The sequence below is a fragment of the Anas acuta genome, chromosome 10 (assembly GCF_963932015.1).
Source record: "Anas acuta chromosome 10, bAnaAcu1.1, whole genome shotgun sequence".
Lineage (NCBI taxonomy): Eukaryota > Metazoa > Chordata > Aves > Anseriformes > Anatidae > Anas > Anas acuta.
In genome coordinates this window covers 15,616,708-15,639,533 of record NC_088988.1, presented here as the reverse complement: position 1 = coordinate 15,639,533, position 22,826 = coordinate 15,616,708, and the positions used below count along the sequence as shown (strand labels likewise).

The 22,826-nt window shown below is 39.0% G+C and overlaps 1 protein-coding gene across 3 annotated transcripts in view; it reads left to right on the top strand.

Annotated features, from left to right (window-relative positions):
- Positions 1–22,826, top strand: part of FTO (FTO alpha-ketoglutarate dependent dioxygenase) — a 242,386-nt gene that overhangs the window by 158,114 nt on the left and 61,446 nt on the right. Inside the window, exon 9 of one of the 3 annotated variants that reach the window (XM_068692993.1) lies at positions 19,240–20,219. The exons of 1 other annotated variant lie outside the window; for it this stretch is intronic. In XM_068692993.1, coding sequence (XP_068549094.1) covers positions 19,240–19,564 — 325 coding nt within the window. In that variant the 3' untranslated portion in view covers positions 19,565–20,219. Of the gene's footprint in view, positions 1–19,239; positions 20,220–22,826 lie in introns of those variants that run through there. One more of the 3 variants, XM_068692991.1, reaches the window with a different exon arrangement.

Here is a 22,826-nt window from a genome sequence, read left to right as displayed (position 1 = left end):
GCAATTTTAGATAAGTAATTTTCTTTCCTAGTTAAAGCTCTATTTCATCCTTCTGTAATTTCAAGTTTGATATCCTTCTCCTTCTCAATTCAAGAGATTTTGCATATGAAAATACCTTGTCAAATCTTAGCGGAACCCTTCATCAGTCTTCTTAAAACCTAAGTTAGAATTCTGTTTCTAAGATAAACAGATTTGGATCAGAAAGATTTTCAACTAGCTAGTATTCATTTTGGCTGAGAGTTGAAGCAATGTCTTTAATCATATTTTTGTTGATTATTTATTAGTTTCTGTGGGAAATCAAAGGATGGACAACTTAAAATATGTCTTCCATAAAATACATCATGAATCAGAAGCTGTAGCAGAGAATTTCTAGGAAGTGTCTTTCATGTACCACTATGAACAGATTGAGGGATAAAATATACATCTCCAGTGTGTGTATAACATCCAAATGAAGGTTGACCCAAAAATGGAAAACTTCACTATCTGGCTGGAGTAGCATTTGTGTTGTTTTCCTGGAGTAAGAAATCTGCTGTGAAGAGAGCAGAGTATTTCTGTTCTGCTCCATGACATCTGAAGGAAGGTGGTTAGAACTAATCCAGAACATAAAATGAAAGCAGCTCAAGCCAGGAGCTTGAATAAAAGGGCATGGTAAGATGGTGGCTACCTTAGGAAACGTTGCAAATACATGCTTCCGTTATTGGCAGGTATTTATATGGGGTAACAATGAAATCTCTTAACATCCTAATATGGCTATGGAACTTTTAGCAATCGCTGTGTATGTGATATATGCTTCTTGTGCATCGGAACTGTGATAACCAAGGAGTAGTATTAGTACTGTCACCGAGCGGGAGAAAACTGCCTTGTTGTAGGAAGGTAATACATTCTAGGCATCTTGCTGCAGAAATCAGCAGCAGAAAAACATTAATCATTTGAAAATATAAGTGATAATTTAAAGCTGCTTCTGGAGTCTGAATCTCCTGGTGGATAAATGCCATTATAAGACTTCGACAACTATAGGAACCTGCATTGCAGTCAGGAAGCACTGTAACCCAGGAGAACCATTGTTATCCATGTTATAAATAAGAGGCATTTAGCTGGTTCCTAGCAAGCAGGTCATGCTTCAGAGTGAGCTTTTCTAGGTTCTTCAGCTTGCAGGGTGTTTCCATCTGCTTCTCCCTTGGTCCTTGTGCACAGGTTTCCCACTTCTCTAGGAGCAGCATCTCTGTCAGCAGAGATGTAATTTTTACTACAATAATTTGTGGTTAGAACTAAGCAGACAGAATGTCCATCATCAAATGCTATGGCAAGGTGCTGCTGGCTGCCTAGGGAAGGGTGAAAACACCAAGAAAATGCCCCCTCCTCAGAATGCAAGAGAAAAAAATAAAGTGGCGAGCACATTCATGCCAACCTTGTAGTGGAATTTGTTTTTGTTTTTATTTTTTTTTTCTAAAATGTACCAATGGTTTAATAAAAAACAATAGGAGTATTGAATTTAATCATTAAAAGCCATCAGTTGTATCAGATTTGTTTCCAGTATGAGTGCCAAATAGATTTTTCTTTATGTGTATTGGTGAGGGAGTAGAGATTTGCCTATTTTGTTCTCCCTCAGCACAGGATAGGAGAAACAAAGAGACAAATATAAAATTTCTGTAATTAAAAAAAAAAAAAAAAAAACACAACCATTTCTTCATTTCGGTTTGCAAAGCAGTCAAATATCTTGTAAGAATAATATCTCTCTTCTGAAAAATATATTAAGCTTTTTCAAAAAAAAAATTACTGTAGGGGAAGAAGTCACAATTTCTTGTAATTCTTTAGCATTTCCTTTTGCAGATTTCTGAAGGGCAGCATGTACTGTAGCAGAAAAACAGAGGCTCAGTCCTGTATTTGGAGCTGGGAGGTAATTGGCAATCTAAATACCACTGCTGCCAACTATAATATGATTCACACACCACTAATAGTTTCTACTTAGCCATATGTGAGATTTTGTGAATGTCTATGGAAATTGTGCAATACTCATTTTTGGATGGTCTAAAGATGCAAACACAAACTATGTCCTCGTTCAGCATGCTCAGGCAAGATCTTCAAATAAGAGCAAATGCAGGCCACTGGCCAAAATATGGCACAGTTTTTATGTTATTTTAAGACCAGCATTGTTGTCAGTGTAGAAATTCTGTCTACCCCTGTACCAAACTCCATTACCTGCTGTCCCATTTTGATCCAATGAACCAAATCTTTGAGGAAAGAATTAACTACTTATTATTGTCTCTACTTTACTGGAAATAAATTAGATGCAGACCTCAGAATCTCTAGTTTTGTCCATGTATTCTGTCAAGAAGGCCAGAGATGTTACTTAGCTTTTTTCCCTGCCTGTTGTTGTGTTTTCCCTTATCCTTTTCATAAATACTTCTTTTTTCGTTATTGAACTTAAGTGATTTAAGGACACTGGGGAGCAAGGATTTTTTTTAATAGTCATTATTTAATTTCTAGATGTATGGGTGAGGAAACAAAGATTACCTTGTTCATAAGGGAATTGGTGCCCCAGGTTAATGTCCAGGTGTTCTTTCAACTGAAGTCTGAGACTAATTTCTTCCTGGCCCTCTGGAAACCAGCTGAAGCAGTAGGACCAGCTGGTATATCTTCACTCTTGCATACCAACATCTTTCACTGATTCCCAGATTTCCTTATATCCTCAGTACTTCCTTTAATGCTTACATCTTTAAATAGCAGTTTGAAGATAGCTGCTGTTGCGCTTTGCAATGGCAATATCCGAATCAAGGAGTAGATGATTAAATAAATAAAATCTCACAGTGATCCTCATAAGCTCCATTTGCCCGCTGGTCATATATTTGAGAACCCATCTAAAGTTTGCTTAAAGAAATGCTTGCCACTGAATACTATCAGGTCTGAATCTTATGATTTGGATGGCATTTCAGCAGTTAAAGCTACAAAGGAGAGCGCCCAATTTATTGATTCAAAGGTTCACTTTCTTGTACACACACACACACACATTCTTACCTGCTGATGCCTATGAGAGAGCACAATTTCACTGGTTTTTGCCTGCTACACATAGACCTCAACTCTGTCATTTTAACATGCACTGGGTGATAGAGGCACGTGATGTTTCTGTTCTGCATTCTCAACTTTATGATGCATTTATTGTGTTTTTTTTTTTTAAACTTCCACGCAAGACCTCTTGTATTCAGCACTTAGTGTATGACCCGTTTGAGTAAGGGAAGTAATAAACATAAGATGGAAGGGATGAGGGGGGCAAGGGGACAGCGAAGGGGCAGCCATCAATTTCAGCTGCATCTTAGTAAAGAATTCACTGACCCTGAGGGTACTTCAAAAGTGGAAGCTGGAGAACTGGAGTTTCTTGTGGGAAAAGATGACAAACAAAGTGATCTTTGCAATCCTGTTGACCTGCAAAGTAGGAGAAAAGGAGGTGCACTGTGCATCTGATAGATGTTAGGTGGGAGTGCACAGCTTTAAAAAAAAAAAAAAAAGGAAAGGAAAAAAAAAAGAAATTTAATCTCATACAGTAAACACCAATTTGAGAAAATAAACCCTGAAGGCCATTGGGGAAAAACAGTGAGGTTGTGCAGGTTTCATTGAAACCAGTTTTTAGTCCAAATTAAAGTAACTTGAGGCTTTTCGGGTGAACCAGGACAAAACTTCACAGCTCAAAGTGTTTCTCATTAGTACCGTGGATGTATATGTGTGAAGTTACCTGTTTGTACGTACGGAATTACACTGTGAGAAAGCAGTTTATATGCATTTGGTTGGTTAGACGGAGTAATTGAATTTAGAGCAAATAGCACAAGTGTATCAGTTATGAAGGAGCAGTAATTAAGAAGAGGGGATAGAACGAAATTGTATTCACCACTAAGTCCATGTAACTCCATCTCTGCTATCCTTGCAGCAGTTCAGACTTCTCTGTCCCTGGCAGCACCACAGTTTTAAATCACTATTAGCAACTCTGGAAGAGGGAAGGTGGAAGCTACTTGTAATAGTTTCTGTAAAGGTCTGTAGTTTGAGCAGCTCTTCTAAGAAAACCTCCGAGGCAATTCCTTTTGTGTAGTCTGCACAAACTCAAGTGGTGGCAGCTGAGCTATGTTAATTCTTATGCGTGTGTACAGTATCTGCTGGGCTTTTTGCAGTTCCACGAGGGCATTTACAACGTAACTGCATGTTCCAATTATATAATTATACATTTACACCACTTATGTCATTATGTATAATTGCACTTGCTACGTGAATGTGCCATGATAGTGCAAAAATTACTTTGAGAAAAGTGATACAACAGAATCTTAATTAAAAGGCCATTATATAAGACATGCTTACCAAAACATAGTAAGTACTGAAGGCTGAAGAAGCCCTTGATGTGCAAACAGTTGGGCAATCCCAATGTTTTTTTATGCATGCACTTTTGAGACCTTTGCCATGATTTCCAATTGGCTGCAATTTTTTGGTATGAATAGAAAACTCATCTAACATCTCTGCTACATAGAAATAATGCAAGGAGCTGAGATCTAGTTTTGGATTTAGTCAGATAAACTTTTGTGCATGAATTCTCCCAGGAAGTTTTGCCAAGGCCATCTGAGCCAGCTGACTTGATGGCCCGACAGGCATGCCAGACAGAAAAAGCTGGCTCAGAGTTGGTGCGTGGCGCAAGTCAGCATGCGGCACTCTTTCTGGTCCTGGTGTGGGTCACACGAATCCTCGGGTGCTGGAGGAACAACAATATTTTGGCTGAGGCTAAGTTGTGTCTGCAAGGTGCTGTGACCATTCCTAGCACATATTCTCCAAGCACAGTAGTGAAGAACAGGGCCTTGGTCCAAACGGCCATGCAGAGAGCCATGGTCTTTTTCAGTTCCACACCTATTTCATTTGGACTCCGATTTATCTTTCCTAAGCTGTTGATCTGTGGCAGGCAGCTGCTGCCTTTTATTCAGACCTGGCTGGAGTTCAGTGATTTATCTCAAGTAGTGAAGCTAGTCTAAGACAACTCATCAAAGGCTCAACAAAAACAGTTTCTTAATGGGAAGTAATTTTCCAATCAACATATAACAGAACTGTAGTAATGCATTGGAGTATGCTTTGATGTAATTTAAGACATATGGTTGCCTAATAAGAATGCCTAATTGTATAGGTTTCATTTGTTTCTAGCTGAGGAATGATTTTGACTGGCTTCTAAGGTGTTATGAGATACTTTTGAATGAAAGAAATTTAAATTCAAGATGATATCATATAATGAAAATGGAGACATGCTGCATTAGCATAATTATATATCTCTGGTTGTAAATATTTATATAACAATACTGCAAAGACCAAATATAGTTTTGTGCTTTTATTCCAGTTGGTCCAAACGTTCAAGAAAAACTCGTTCTTCAGCAGTTCTAGGAACAGTTTGTTCTTCAAGTTGTAAATGAGCTTTTCAAGGTTCGAAACTCAATTTCATAAGGGAGATTTTTTTCATAATTATTTTTCTTCAAATATTTCTCATGTATTTTTATGGGATCCCATAAAATGTCTTGCGCTTCTAAAAGGACCGAAAAAAAAAAGCCATTTCATTTTGTATGAAAATTTTTTAGAAAAATATGTTTTTAAAACTCACCTGTACCTTCCTTTGAAATGAGAGGCATGGGGAAGGGACGTTGCTAGGTATCTGTCCTAACATATGGGCTGAATTACCGAGCAAAGAATTGAACCACACTGTTTCAGATTGGTTACGGTGGTAAAAACTGCCTTGCGCTGCTCTGCAGAAGAGGGATGGATAAAATGCTCTTTGAACAGTCAAGATTTTTTAAAAATGTCAGTGCAGAGGGCTTGCATTTGTATTTGGCTTTCTAGACCTGCCTCTTGACCTTCTAATTACTTTATTTGAAACAGCACTGAGGGTATAATAAAACTGGAGGTTGTCTCTCGTTTGCTTTATCATAAATTAAAGCTGTTAGTTTGGTGAGGTGAAAGTAGAGGCAGAGTGTTCATTACTGCTCAAGTGACGGCTTGTCAATAGCACTGCCTTTTAGTTTGTTCTAGTCAGCACTTGCTGTGCATTTTGTTGGACCACTGGGAAATAAATACAACAAGATTATACATTTGGAATACCACAAGAGTTCATGGAGGAAAAAAAAAAAAAAAAGATAAATTATACACTTGGTAGAAAGTGACATGCTATCTTGTGCTATTAACAACCAGAGATAATTGCAGCGAATTGTAATTGCAGTTTGCAACTTACAGTACAGTGTGTCCAACATCAATCTTAATAGTGAACAAAGCAATTTATATTAAAAGTTAATTCGCTTGGTAAGTTTCGGCTGTATACAAGGGAGCTAACAGATGTAGCTTTTCAGAAAGTTCAAAGGCATTTGGAACATGGAAAGAAATGCTAATGTAGTAAGCCTTAGAGAAATATTGCGTTACTACTTGTAATGAAAACAAATGTATGCCATTATATCCCAGTTTGTGTTTATTTAATAAACTATCCAGTTCTGTACATTGAAGAAATTGTGTTTCTGGATGTAACAAAACCAGATTTTTACTCATAGATTACACAGAAATTGCAATTATATATGTACAGAGTAAAAGGGATCTAGAGTTCCGTGTATGTGAGTCTATATTAAATTTTAACTTAATCCTTTTATGAGGCAGTACTAAAATGAGTGTGTGTGTTTATATATATACATATATTATTGGAATTTTTTAAATCGAGGGCTTTGTTCTGGAATTGTTTACTGGTGCCCAGGGTGTTTCACAGGGTTACCTGATTGCAATTACTCTAGATTTTGAGTGTTATCTTTAATCTGATTTAATTACAGTGATGCTTTATTTGCTGAAAGCCTGACATCCCTTCTAATGGAGATGATGATCTTGCCTTCAGTGACCATCACGCGGTGCCCCAGTGTCTGGAGGAGATTCTGCATGCCACTGACTTCTTGTTATGTGGGCTGCCGCCATCACTTCACATCTACTTTAACGGGTGTTACCATTTTCTCAGCATTGTGGTCAGTCGTTGGCATTCATCAAATGACAGGGAATTCCCAGAACTGCCGACTTGTGATCTAAACACTTTCTGTTCTGCTGGTTGACCGTGTATTTGTAGATGACTGTCACTGCAGTTCAAAAACGCTGGGGGACAGTGCTGCAATTTGGGGTAGCTATTTGTCCAAGTATGAAAATCTCCAACTTAAAATACACTTGGATTTGACAAATTAAATATTTGCTACCCTTTTTAGAATGGGAAAAAGATGGTGGTGAGTGTTTTTTGAGGAGGAGGCTTTACTTACTGTATCACCATACATGTCTAACTCATTTGGATGATTCAGCCAGCACAGAAAGGAGCACCGTTCCTCATTTTAGTCCCGCCGTGCTTTTTCATAAACATTTTATCCATATGAGAGCAGAGTTGGTAGTTGGTAGGTAAATAAATGCCAGGCAGATCTCACCTGCTGTGAACTAGTATAGCTCTACTGAATTCAGAGGAACAAAAACATTTAACAGTAGGTGATGATCAAGTCTTCCAGGAATTTGGGAGTAGCTGATAACTTGGACTGTGGCTGTGGTTCTTCATGTTATTTTCATTGGGTAGGTAAGAGTGTTGCATTTCAGAACCCACAGACTTACTTAGGTACATGGCATGGGTCTTTACTTGTCCTTGCTGAGGGAGTTGTACAAAACTCCATAGCTCTTCGACAACTTCCTCGTGTGCTTCAGCCAAGGTTTTGGGCTAGGCTTCAGTAAAGATACAGCAGAAAATATATATTTTTTTTTAATGGTTATTGTTAGTGTTACTGAATACAGGTAAACGAGCAATATTTGGTAGCAAACACTAGTCTGCAATTTGCAGACTGGGATACAGAGGATTAAAAAAAAATCTTTGCTGGTACTGAATTTTCTCATGTAAAACAGCTTACTATACCTGACATAAATTGGCAGGAAAGGTAATTTGAGAAACTTAGTTTAGAAATGCTACGTCTGTTTTTCCATTTGTTTTAGCAAAAGCCCTCTATAAATCTAAGGGGTATTTGACAGCCAGTCTTTCTGGATGCACAGTATTCAGTTCAAATCACATTTATTTTGTTTACTTTTCCATAGATAGATGCAGAATTATTAAAATATGAAATTACCTTATAGATTACCTGTTTTTATCAGGAGTAAGCCTGTGTGTGTCTGTGAATGTACCAACTAGTGAAATTCCCTTTACAGAGGAGGGCGTGCGGTGCTTCCTGTGTGTATTTATGGTGTGTCATAAGAGGAGTTGTTCTTTCCTGGTGTCTTTCCTTAGCTCTGTGACTATTAGTACTGTTCTGTGCTTTACTCTGCTACCAGGACACCGACCCCAAACCCTCAAACCACAACGAACCCTGAAACGTAGGGCTGGGCTGTAACTTTACGCGCTGCTGCAGAGCAGGGGGTGCGCAGCACCCTGCACTCTGCCCTTCAGCGCTGGGTCGGGTGATGCGGGGATGAGCATAGCAGAATTCCTTGGTGCATGCACGCAGGAGGTCCCTAGCTGGTTCCTCAGGCACCCAGCGCTTGCAGCACGGTGTTGATGGTGGTGTGTTGGCCGGTGCAGCTCCTGCCCTGGAGCAGCAGGGAGCTGTGAGCAGCGGCTGGCTGGGGCTGCCTCCTGCAGCAGTGCCACGCTCGTGTGCGGCCTCAGATCACGTCGTGGGGGAAGGATGGGAAAATAGAAAGATTCAAATTTTTAAAAAGCTCAGCAACTGACACTTTCCACTTAAGAATCTAATTAAAGGAGACAGGTTCCCACAGGAGTTCAAGTGCCATATACACATTTACTCTGCATGTATACACATTCCATACAAAGGTGTGCCTATCTGTTGCTCCGGGCACAATTTGAGCAATGTCAAAAGTGCAATTACACAAATAGACTACTTGGGACCCTCCATTCACCTGGTAATTAACATGAATTGTAATCTGGCAACAGGCCTTATTCCCAGTCTTTATTATCTCTCATAAATGGCCAGACATCCGAGTTCCTGAGCTGTTAGTAACTTTTCTCCTCAAACAGAATTTTATTTTTTTCTCCGTATATATAACTACACAAGACAAATTTCGAAATATTAGTCTCATGAACCAAATGTGGCACAGTGCTACCCTTTCTTTCCATAAAAAATGTCACTTAATGACAGTAATGAAGGCATGCTTAGCATTAATTAGTGGTATGTTTAGAACCTACTGCAGAGAACATGTTGCAAAGAATTAGCAAAGGAAACCTCATGTCAGGAATTTATTGAGAATGAAAATCAGCAATATGAAAAAAGCCTAAGGAATTCAAACGGATACTGTAATGCAGTATGCTGTGAAATACCTTTTAATGTAATTGAAATTGAAATAATTGATAGCATTCCTGAAAGAGAAAAATGTAAGTAACAGAAGTAGCCAGTGTGCTGGCTCCTGCAAAGCTGGAGTATGTTAGGGATAAGGCAAGGAACAAAAAGTGGAAGGAATACAACAAAAGGTGAAACTGAAGACTTATTGGAAAAGGACAAAGGTCATAAAACATACGTACAGGATGATCAACTTGTAGTCAAGAGGACTGGAGAAAGAAAGGCTTTACAAAGGTCTTTGTACAAAAGGAGCGTTCTTGAAACTATAAAGCCACTGCTGAATGAAACTGGAGAAGGGAGGAAGAATCTGAGGAATTTTACATTCATCAACATGTTTTGAAAAATCACTTCATTCTTTACATTTTTCCTTATTTTTAACAGAGCCACAGGAAAAAAAAAAAAAAAAAAAAAAAGCTAAATGACTGTGAGACAAGACTTGAATGACTCAAATGTGAAAATAATCAGATCTGGGTGACGTGCTTTGTAGTCAGCAGGGACTGGACTAGCAACTCCTTCAAAGTTAGGGTACTGGAACCGGCTGAAGTGATTTACAAATGTTTGGAAATGAAAGTAACAAGCTGGGATAGTTGTAAAATCTACCTTCATATTATTACTTGACAGTATTCCAACAAGTTGTATGCATTCAGGGAAATACCTGTACATCTTGGCACACATTTAGTGCCCTTTAAAAATACAGCTTCGTATTTTTATTTTCTGTTCACCAATAATAAACATCATTAGGTGAGGCCTTCCATAGTACTTTTTGGCAGTAGATATCTGAGTAATTTACAAAAGAGGTAAATGATCTCCTTCAGGAAAGCAGTGAACAGAGAAATGTGGTAACTAATCCAAAGTGACTTAGAAGTACCATGGTGTGTTATTTTATTTAACACTTTTAAATTATTAAATCACTTTGTAAATAATTGGTCTCATATTTGGATAACATGCGGTGTGACAACATTAAAAAAAAAAAGGGGTAACACCAGAAGCAAGAAGTTAATACAGAAACCATTGTCTGAAGACTATTCGCAAAATTAGGTTGTGTTCGTTCAAAAAAAAAAAAAAGTTCCTGTAAAGAATTTCTTGATTAATATCGTTGTCTTTCTCTGCTTTCGTGTTACAGAGCTGATTGCATGTGAGCTTCTGTGGTCAGCCTAGCATTTCTTCTGCAGGATGGGATCATGAGTGTGAGGGCGCGCTCCACCATCTCCTGGCCAAACCTTGTGCCAGAAGCCCTTCGTTCTGGCTTAACTTTCAAACTGAACCTAATTTTTGAGGGGAGAGGAGTGGGAAAACCTGTTTCTGTTGGAAAGGTTGTTCGCTTTTGGTGAAGTAATAGCTGAAGTTGTATTTGCAATTGCTTGGGGAGTGAATAAGTGTAGCTCAGGTCATATCCATGCAATTGAATTTGGGCCAGGAAGGCCGGTTCCCCCCTGCTGAAGTCTGAAAACAAAATCCAGTCAGAGTATTTGGTGTGGTGTTTATGCTAGGAAGGTCAAACAACAATGCTGGTCAAGTACTGAAAATAGGAAATGATTATATATGTATATATATTTGTGTGTGTGTGTGAAATATGTAAAACTGCTGAAGTTGTTGAGAGCTGGATATTTACTGCAGTGTGTTTGTTTTTCAGGCTCTCATCAAGTAGCTCTCTGATTTCAGGCATTATAAAAGAGATGTCTGAGGGTATTTTTTCAAAGCAAGCATACAAGTGGCAGGATTAAACAAAGAAAAGTTTAGGTTATTAAATAAAGTTCTAGCCCTTCTTACTCGCTCAAAATATTTGCAGCAAGTTCTGTGAAGTAGAAAATGAAGGGAATGTGCCGTGCAATTTTTCTTTAGCCTTTTTGCAATGCAACAGGGCAATCGATACAAATCTTTGCAGTAATCATATATTGATTTTCCTAGAATATAACTCCATTTAAAGCATTTTTATCCCCAGGAGTGAAAGCATTGGAGGCTATCAAAGGAGGAAGTAGCTTTCCTTGACCCCATCTGCAGTTCACATTGATTAACAGAGGCTAGGTAAAATAAATAAATATGTGTGAGAGAGAAGAAAGAAAAAAAAAGAGTCACGGAAAGGTTAATATAGGCTGGAGAGAAACATAATTACAGTGCATTAGGGTTTTTTAAAAATTGTTAGGTCAGGATAAGCTAACAAGTGACTTGGAAAAGGTGGATTCTTCATTAAGTCAGAGCTGAATATTACAGTATCTATTTTTCTCTGACTCTGCTGCAAATTCAAGTGAAGGGGAGCTTTCCAGTGACCTACCCACATGCACGTTCAGGTATAGCAATGTTGAATTGAAACCAGTAAGTTGTCATTTGGCCCTGTAAAAGAAGCTGTGCTGAGTCTGGGACAAAGTCACAGTGGGTGTGCAGAGGTCGCGTTAAAAGAAGTTTGATAATGTCACAAAGTTCCAATTTTTGTTAACTGTAAAATGCAATTGTATTTATTTTTTAAAAGTTACAGAAATATGATAGATGCCTACCTATTACTGAATTTGACGACAAATTAAAAACAAAGCAATATATTCGTTTAGTATTTTAATAACACTGAAGCATGTCTCTTCTCCTAGTGTAATGTATTCAAGACAGTTTTCAGTTTTTAACCACTTGTTTCGTTCATTGGAAGAGCAAAGCAGATGAGATTACATCTCATGCAAGTTATGTTCTGCAGCGTGCTGTTCCTACACGACGCAGTAAGGCCCATGTGATGCAATAAGCAGAGACCATGTACCATGATTTTAGAATCAGACTTTTCCCCAACATCAGGGCTGCTTGGATTTGCTGACTTATACCCCAAGGATGGTACAGTCCATCCTATGAAGCCTGCAGCTCTGTACTCCGGCAATTTTACCTTCTCTCCAGCTATTTACACTTACTTCTATGATTTCCTGGCCCTCATCCTCTATTTACTATTCTGCTTTTGTGTGTGTGTGTGTGTGTGTGTGTGTGTGTGACTGAAGCTAGGTTCTCATAGATCAGCCTTTATTAAATTAAAAGGTGCATGTAGCCTCATTATCCTTCTCAGTGTGTTGTAGTTGATACTGTTTATTTTACCAGCAACTCAGAGCTTTTTTGCTTCAGGCAAAGCAACTACTACACATTGTCAGATAAAGTACCTTATCTGTCAGCAGCACTCTTGTGAATTAATCATAATTCAATAGGTTTACTAATCAAGATTTGAGATGAATGTTTTGATAGAGCAATCAGATTTGTCTAATCTATCATTACTTGACAGTAGCTGTAGGCAGAGTGCTAACTTGGCATTAGTACCTGTTTTTGATCAGTTTGGCATGGCCCCACCAGCCAGTAGCATCAGCTATTGCAGCAGTGGACTGCTGCGTGGATACTCGTTGCAGTTCCTTTTCGCTTTCAGGAGGGACCGGAGTGAAGCTGGGATAAGGCAGTTCCCACCTATCCTCTAATGGATAATAAAAAAAATTCCTGAACTGGAATTCACTTATTTTTCAGAAATAACAACCATTCTCAGAGCTTGTTGACAAATCTGAGATATGATTTATGGCAGCACATGCAAACGTTGCTCAGAACTGAAAGGGTCACTGGAATGGAAAGGAGATAAAGTTAATATATTGTTAAGTGTTACTAATTATGAATCCAGTCACGTCTGATGTCACTAAAATTTGTTCTCTATTTTGCCCAGTTAAACATTCTTGGGGGTAATTTACAACATAGCTTGCAGCAGTTTGCTCAATTTGAAAGCATAAATGAAAGCTTTCATTGTATATTGACATATTTTTCTTGTTAAGCAATGTTTAAAGTACGGATACAAGGTGCTGTAATAGTGGGTTAGACTGCAAGTGCAAGTTTGGTACATTGTAGTCAATAATGCATTAGTGTGGGAAAATGAAGGAGAGAATTGATGTATCTGTTTTTTTAATGTAGGTGGAGCCTTGTTTCCGTGTGGGGGGGAGAAACCTTCAAGCATCAATGGCTACATGCAGACCCTTATTCCCATTTGATTTGTTTTTTAGGGTATGTGTCAGTACTGTGAATACAGTGTGTGTGTGCACCCCAAATTTCATGATCAACTCAACATATGTGCCCTCAGTCGTGGTAATTTTATGGTACTTGTGATTTGGGGGTCAGGTAGCATTTGCATGTTAATGCGATGAGAGATCCACTGTGGAATGTCATCTGTGCAGGCTGTGGGGTTGTAGGTGATGCTTGCCCTCTTGCAGGAGGCTACCATGAGAATCATGCACCAGTTAAACTCTGCTGAAGCCCTTAACAGAGAGGGAAAAACCACCCCCTACCTTCAGGATGTAAACTCTTCTGCCTATATACAGTTTCTCCCAGAAAACAGAAAAGTGCAGGTGGAACACTTACATAGCAGAAGTGAGTGCCCAGGTTCCCCTGCTGTTCTGCTAGGAAGGAGTTAAGCACTGCAGTAACAGCAACTTGCACTGCTGAGAGTTTGGGGAACAATAAGGTGGGAAGGAAATTGACCCTATGATTTAGTAATGAGCTCAGAAGACTATGATATAAATATTTGTACTCACTTGAGGGTAAACAATCATAATGCTAGATCTTTGTGGCCATTCTTTAGTTGCTTTTCTGCAGCTATCTGTGAGCCCAAAAGCTCACCAACCTCTGGTGTATCTACACAGATGCATCCTGAAGTCCTGGCACAAATACTTCTTTCTTGAAAACTGCAATGGGATGAGAACACTGGTAGCACCTGAGTGCATCAGTTCATGAACTGAGAGTCCAGTGCTCATCTGCTGAGTGCTGAGTCTGTTGCAGACTGTGAGGACACCGTCCCCTCCCAGTGATGATCAGTGGGGCACTTTCCTGGTTAACTTCATCACAAGTGAGACGCCTTCAGTATCTGCTGCTGGTGGGGGGAGCTTTGTGTGTCATCCTGTCAACACTAACTAGCTTAAAAAACTGCAACAACAAAAACACAGCATGTGATCCTCAAGTGAAAAGAAAAATATACTTCTAATTTTACCTTTTGGGGCTTTTTTAGCATAGCCTGGCAAATGAAAAAAAAATAGTTTTTGTATTTTTGCCAGTCACTACTTTGCTAAAAGCCAAAGTGAATATTATTTGTACTCACTGCTCATAAAATACTGTAGTCCTGTTTCTACGGAGTGATGAGAATTACATTGACTTTGCCACCACAGGATTCCTTCTAATATCCTGTCAACAGTCTCATGCCCTGCATTTACTGCTGTGCTCAAATCCCATCTCTCCGTAACATTTAAAAGGAATAGTGAAAGGGCGTCCTTTCCAATATCAAACGATTCTGTTGCTTCGTTTGTGCACTGAACTGCTGTTGATTACTTCACAAGTAAACTCTACCTAGTAAAGTGGGCAAGATTTTTCTATACAAATTTAGAAAAGGAAAGTTTTTTGATGATCAATGAAGTACTGTGTATGTAAAGTGGTTGATTAAATTTCCTTGCTTCCTCCATCAAATTCTGCAAGTTAAAAATTCCGTTCTGAAGTTCTCCACTCACTCAAGACCCTGCTGCCTTGACAGCCACCTTTGACTTAATTTTCTTCTTGATAAAATCTAGCATGACATGCAAGAGTGCCGTGCTTGATGTGAGATGAATGATGGTCCTGCATGCTCAGTGCAATAACATGAGATTAACATAGATCAAAGATTTACTAGAGATATTAAGAGTAGGCAGCCTCCACATACTGAATTCATCTGGATTTTTCCCCTTTTGCTAGTTAACATATCAAACTAATAAATAGGAATGAGTCATTTTGTTTTCCTTTAGATTGCTAATAAATGTTTTTGAGTTGACAGTTTTATAACGGTGAGGAGATTAAAAAAAAAAAAAAGTTCTTGGTAAAAAAGATGCTCCATGTGAGTACTTGTACGCATTTCAGTTCACATGGTCATATATATTAACACCTGTGTGATCCCTCAGGCAATTCAGTCACTCATTTTTCCTGCCAATTTGCTTGCTTCATTTTGATCTATGTTTGCCATCATTTGTCAAATGACACGTTTAGCATGTTTTCACATCGGTTGTTTTGAGAATACGAATGCTGATAATTACATCAGTCCAGCCCTATTGCAAGAGGATAGGCTAGACAGTCACTTGGGACTGTTTTTAACAGTTATTTAACAATTACTAATTCCTGATCTTGATGTGCTGTGGAGTTGCTGATGGCTTGTCCATTTTTCTCAGTGCAGTTTTGAAGGCAGCAACTGGAGCTCTGTCGCTATGTGCCTGCCCTAAAGGCCTCAGTGCCAGTGTGGCGGTGGAGTGTTTTCCCCAGCTGGGCACATCTTGTCTGCTTTCATATAGCTGTCAAAGACGTAAGGAATTTCCCATGCCTCCTTTTTTCAACTTCCATAGCTCAGACCGGAATTCCCCAGTTTGCACACGCACATGACCATCTCTACGTGTCCAGATTTCCCAGAAAAGCCAGCCTACCTGTGTCGTGTCTCACGGAGATTCTTTAAGGGCTTCATGCAAATACCCTTCATAGTGTGAGGCATCCCTAGCACTTCTGCCTCTTTCTCATTGCCATGCTAATTCCCTCATCCAAAGCCAGCTGCTGGTTGTTCTGCCTCTCTCTGAGGGCAGCCGTCTCTCTAGAGCTCACTTCATATTCTAGAGGAGCATAGGTGAGATGTAGAGAGTTACAGTGGATCCCGCTCCCATACACCTCCCATACACCTTTCCAGAAACAAGGGATCCCTGAAGGCTGTCCTCCAAAGTTATGCCTCTTTATTGTAGTCATCTGCTTTACCTACTTTTCCCCAAACTTCACACTTTGAGAGTGGAAGCATTTGATGCAAGGAATGACTTGTCCTTCTTTGTACACGGGACTAAACATTTCACCCAGCTGTTGTCTTTTTGTTGAGACAAAGGTCTAAAAGCATCATGAAACCAGCCAGAAACTCCTTGAAACAGAATAAAGTCGTCTTCTGAGAAGCATTTCATACCTCTAGCCAGTAGTTCAAGTTCCATAACACAAGTCTTAAATAAAACAAGAATTGTTCCAGTAGCATTAAATAGCGCTACTGCTTTAAAAGAGTCTTTACCCCAAAGGGCTTATTACCACAATTTTCCAAGTCTTTAATTTATTATGTGCTCCATGTTTTACTACCTTTCCCAGATTTTAGTTATCTCAGCCCCACTTCTGAGTGCTGAAAGGTTAGAAGGTGCACTGCCAAGGCAGCGAGTGCAGGGGCACATCAAATGCTAAAATGCTGAGACTATTTGAAATCAAGGACTAAAATGTAAAGCTGTTTATTTCTGAAGTGCTTATGCATTTCATGTCATGTTCTAGAATCCAGTATAAAACCTCTTTAAACATTATAGTGCATAGTAAACATTTACCTTTTTATCTATGTATTTTTCATAAATGTCTAGCTCAGGATTTACTGGGAGTTCAACAGGGGTGTTACAGCAAAAGGTCTGTCAGAGTTTCCACTTTCAGCTTGAAATCTAAATGTGTGGTATGCAGGTTTTTTGTTGCTTTTTGCTTTTAACTAAAATTTCTTTGCTACACAGGGATACAAAGTGATAAGTGACAACAACAAAACACAACTTGTGCAGTCTGCAAAAATCTAGATGCACATAATGGAAGTATTTTTGCATATTTTTATTACGTAAAATTATACATCTTAGATTTATGTAGCACCTTTTATCCCAGAGGATCCTAAAGCACTTTAAAAAACTCCTTACATATGTTGAATCATCTAGCATACTACCAGAGCACTGGCACCTGTGGTATAGAAGACCACACAGCTGTCTTTTGAAGAAATAAAATTATTTTTTAAAATGTAGATACAGACGACAGTAAGCATCCAGTTCAACTGCCACTAAAGTCTTTTAATTGGTTTCAGTAGGAGGTAGACAAAATAAATAAATAAATCAGGAAATGTCACTGCTGTCTTTGGCAGATTAAAAAAGCACTTTATTTTTTTCCCCAAAAAAATATCTGTAGTTTTACAGAATTGCTTCTATACTGATTATTTAAGATCATAAAGCAGTCCCTACACTTTTTAAGCCATTCCATTTTAACTCCAGCTGTGGATATCTAAACGTAACAATATTTTCCATTGTAAATGAATAAGATTTTAGTGAAGAAGTTAGTTTGACTAGGAGTAGGATGGATGCTGTTATTTTGGGGAAAAATAATTTGTTAACATTAAGACTCAGTCTTGCTTGCATTGGCTGCAAATAGGGATTATGGTGGTGACTTTGATGATGAAGTGATAGGAGCTTTGAATAAAGCAAATTAAAAAATTTACATACATTAAACCACATTAAGTTTCTCTGTAGGAATGTAGTTTCTGGTGATAAGCGTAAGAAATACTTCCAAGACTTTCAGAGGGAAAGAAAGTGGAAATAGTTTTTCTCCTCCATGTTAATGTAAGCAATTTTCCTAATTCACTTCTGTGTGCTCAGGTTCCTAGGCAGCTCCTAGCTTTATATAAGTACATATAAAATATATATTACATATTTCTTCTCCTTCTGTTGCTATTTTTGGATTGATCTAATTTTCAAAAAGACAGATGCCCAAGGCTATATCCCCAAATGCATGTGAAAACAACTGTAACAGGGTGTAGAAATCTAAAATTCACCTGTACGACTTCACAGCTGCTGGTTTCCAGCTGAAAGCAGAGATGCCTGATGTTGTTAGTGCAGTCAGGGAAAACTGACAGTCAGCTGCGAGTTGTGCCATTTCCCTTGTAAATTGCTCAGAAACCGAAAATGGTTGTTTTAAAAGATCTGCCCCCTGCAAGCTTTTGTTGACATTGTCCCCACGCCTGGATGTGGGTCAGCACAGCCACCCCAGGGCCCACCTTAAGGAGCTGCTGGTGGCGCGGGGAGGTGGGGAGCTGCTGCAGGTACTGCTGTGCTGCTGCCGTCAGGACAGGGGCTGCGAACAAAACGGCAGTGCTGCACTTACCAAGGTATGGAAAAGTACTCGGCGGCGGTGTAAAGCCGCCAGCACTGGTTATACTCAGACACCACAGGCCGTGCTTCAGTGCGGGGCTGTCAGACCAACACGTTCCCTTTCTCACCAGCATTGTGTGCCACCACAGCAGCCAGCTTGGGCTCACAGGCTCTGCTAAACTGGGCACAGTACCAACACCACTGAATGTTTTCTTTGTTTTGTATATGAATATTTTGAATATATATTTTTTTGAATATATGAATGTCATAATCAATACCTGAATATGTCATGGTGGATCAAAAAATAATCCTTAGCATTATCACTCAGTGGTAATCTAAACCTTGTTAATTCTTTTCTAGGAAAGAAAATATGCCTATCCTTAACCAAGATGATAGGATTTTGATGGAAAACTCAGATATGCACAGAATATTATCTTTCTCACTAACACATTCCACTTTAATCATTTGCCATGATAACCATTTGTTGGAAGAGACCTGACTAATACTACCAGAATAGTTGATAACTTTCGAGTCCCTCTATCAGTTGCCTCCTGGAGTAAAAAATTATCACGTCTGATATTTGAAACTTTCAGCATTGCTCCAATTCTGTAGGAAAAGTGTGGGATAGATTGGTCCTAAATGTTGTATTGCTGGGGTAAGGCATACAAGCAAAGGATGAAATTGTGATCCTACTGAGGCAGAAGGTTTTTCATCTGAGTTCATTATGGCTAGATTTTAAATGAAAACTTCTTTATCGTAATGGGTTATCCCAGTTTAATGCTCCTTCCACTTCTCAGTTGCTAGGCTCTTGACTCCGTCTGCCTTAGCTTAGTATCTGCCCTTTTCAGTGTTTTATTACAACTATCTTGTAATAGAAGGTTCCTGATCTGTAATGAGAGATCTCTGCTACTGTGTCTGTGTTTGTGCTCAGCCACATTTTGCAGCTAGCTGTGCACCTTGTAGATTAACTCTTCCCCAAATTCCAGGATATTCTGGAACGTGACCAAGACCCCGTGTGCCTGCTGCATTCCATCTGTGTTCCGTGAGCCAACTCCGCCAGCTCTGCGCTCGGATCGGCCGCATGACTGTGTAACCCAAATCAATCCAGCCCATTTCTTTCTGAAAGCGCAGTCATTTCCTCATAGCTCTCAAATCCTCCACAGTGAGTGTCATGGCATGAAAAGTTCTGTTGGAGAGTGCTGGCAAAGGATTATCAAGAATAAGATAAAATGCCAACAAAGTGTCGGAGGGCCACTGATGAACCACTGCGATGCTTTTCTCAAATTCCAGTGGATTTATTTTGGCTTTTAGAAATGTGGTGCACAGCAACAGTAGCCAAGCCTTGCACATTTTTAGCTTCTGGCAAACAGCTCAGTGAAAAAGCTTTTTAATTTCTGATGTAAAGTCTTTGGTTAAGAAACATCACTTTTTGGCAGCTGCATGAAGAAGTTTATTTTTTATAATTTTAATCCTTTGATCCATTTGTTTAATTTGACTGAAATGACAACAACAATATTGACGAAATTTAGACCTGTTTTAGTCTAGAATACATGGTAAATATTTTTCTAAATGAATTCATCTATTTTTAAGTAAAATACAAATGTAGCAAGAAGCAGAGTTGTTCGTGTCTTAACCATTGGTGGTCTTGCTTATGCTCACCTTCACTTTGTAGCATGAGTCCCAAAGTGTCTGGGGACTTTTAAGTCTGGAAAATCCTGATGGCATTCTAATTTGATCTTTTTATATAAAAGTGTTTGGCTTGGGAATGTTTTTTCAGCTTCCAAGCACATCTTTTTCTCAAAATTTTCTCCAAAAAATTGTTGTTTTAAGTCATGGTTAGTCTTGCTGCTTTAATGGCTTTCAATTGCCTTTGCAGCTCCCTGGATGTGTTAGCAGGCAGGGTGGAAATGGAATATCTAATAGATAATCTTGCTATATAAAATGTAAAGAGCCAGCGTAAGAAAAGTAGTGATTATTTTTCCCTACACCCTACTTCTCACAAAAGGGTGGGTGGGAGGGTGAGGGATAAGGCAGCCATTGCTATAGTAAATAATTTGAGAAATATCTATAATTCAGGCTTATCCATTTCACTGTTCTCATGCAAACTAATGGCTTTTGTGTATATATTTTCGGTAAGCCTGGATGGGTCTCACGAGAAATGAATATGCTTTGGAAAGTGTCCAAAACTTAGATAATGCTGTATATTTTTTCAAGGCTTGTTAATAAATATTCTATTGGTAAAAGTAGGCAGCAGCTGAGCATTGATTAGGGTATGATAAATCAGAACAAATATTAATAACTTGCTATGTTCTGCATGGGCATAATTTCAAGTCGATAATAAAATATTGTTAATCAGTGGATTGATTTTGCCATAAAGCAGTTGTATATTGATGCAACTAAAGCATTAAATTTTAACATTGTCATCTCTGGGTGTGTCAGATCTGAAGGCTACATTGCCAGCTATGAATTCTCCAGTATTGATAGTAATCAGAGAAGGGGACTTTTAAAGGAGATAACTACGTACAGAATAGAAAGAGTAAAAAGTTCTCTAATGAATATGATGCACGATGATCAAAGCAGATCATCAAAGTCTGCAGTAACTACTGTACCAGCCGTATCACTACGAAGGGCTCTTGCTGTCTACCTGTCACTGAACTGTAGAGAGGGAGGGGAATGTAGTTCAGAGGACAAAGTAACATGATGAGGAGATTATTTTCCCAGACACATTCATGATATTTGACACTCTGGTCATTTCTGGCACTGTTGGTTGGACTAATATGGCATAATTGTAGATGTACGACTTGTGTTGATCTAGAAGTTGTAGTTTAGGAGAGCTCCTGATTTAATTCTCCAGGAGGTGTTACTTGGCATAATGTTTGGCGCATCGATATTAGCAGTACATTGGTTCAGAACTAAGAGCTTTGCCGGTCATTGGGAACAACTGATCTTTTTCTTCTTAGCAGTGGTTTTTCATCAAATGAAAACTAAATGAAAAAAATGAAACTGAAATGAGCTTAGTAGAGTAATTTTTAATTTCAAAATAAAAAGACATTAGGGTTTGAGCACGGGGAAATATGTCTTTTTTGCCTCTTCAGCACCTCTTAAATTCATTGGAATATGTTCATTAGTTCTCCAAAGACTGAAAAGGCTTTGAATTGTCAGTGGCGCATGTACTCACACATACAAGTCTGGGAGAAGCTGGAACTTTTTTTGTTTTGACTGGCATTTGCAAGATAGCAGCTAAGTAAAACGCAGTATATAATGCAATATATAGCTGTGAACAATTTCCTACTCCTTTTTTGTGTTCATATTTTATTTAATATCTCTTGCTCTCAGTGCTCCAAATAATCTTAAAATAAATCTGATCCTATTTGATAAAAAGACTAGGAGTTTTTTCCCTTTTTCTCTCTTCCAGTCAAATCAAACACCTTATCAACTTAAATATAATCAAAGCAAGCCTCTTGAGAATTCCCCATGGCCATTTCCTGGCCTTGCCCAGAATGCTTCCTCAGCTGCTGGGGAGAAAGGAATGCCAGGGAAGGAGAAAAGGCCAGTGATCTGCTTCTGAATGGAGAGCTTGCTCACATACCAGTGTTGCTTCTCTTAGGCTTTACTTCTGTGTCCAGTTGCAGCAGTTTCTAATCTGGGCAGATGAAGAAAAGAGAAAGGGCATTTAAGTGTTTGGCATTTAGGTGATTTCCTCTTTGTTTTAGAAATGTGCAGGATGAACTGAATTGTTAAATGTCCTTACAAGACAGTAGAAGTACAATTTTTCATTGTGAAGCTTTGCAATTTTAGAGAAACATCGTTTAGCAAACAAATTTTACACTGTCTACCATTTCCAAATAGACATGTTGTAGATATAAAACATTACGGGATCTTCACTGCCGTGTTTTCAATGGGAAATGAAGTAATCCCTCAGCAGAAAACAAAACCAAACAGGAGCAGGTGGCGTGATGTCCACTGCTTGCTAGGAAATAATTATGAAGCATGCCAGAGCAGCTTCAGGAAGCAGGAGGTTCTGTGACACCTTAACCCAGCAATGGTACATCGCGTGCTTCCACCTACCGAATGGAACCAGAACATTTGAAGACTGAAGGACTGCTTTTTAGTTTTTGGAAATCTTTGCACATGACAATAACATCCAAACTCCATCTCTAACTGGGGTAATGTCTGTGCTGATGCCAAACTGCCTGCAATACAGGGAAAGGAATGGTCTCTTCTGTAGCTGCAAATGGTTCAGAAGAGTCACGAAGGCTTTTACTCGAGGCATACGCTGAGCTCCTGGCGATGCCAGGATGAAGCCCTGCCGCCTGAATCCCAGGCCAGGTCGCTGTCAGCTGGAGCTTGCTGCCTACCTTGGAGAGGTGTTGAGGCTCCTGACAGGCCCGGACTTGGATTCATCACCTCTGGGCATGTGGATGGTACTGTACATGTACAATGAAAATTCTTCCTTTTTATTTTTTATATTTTTATAAAATATAACTCGCTAAAAGGCGTGAACTGGACAAGAGAGCCATTTTATTCAGGAGTGCCTAATTCCTGGTTTGTGCTCAGCAAAAGCGACAGTGAG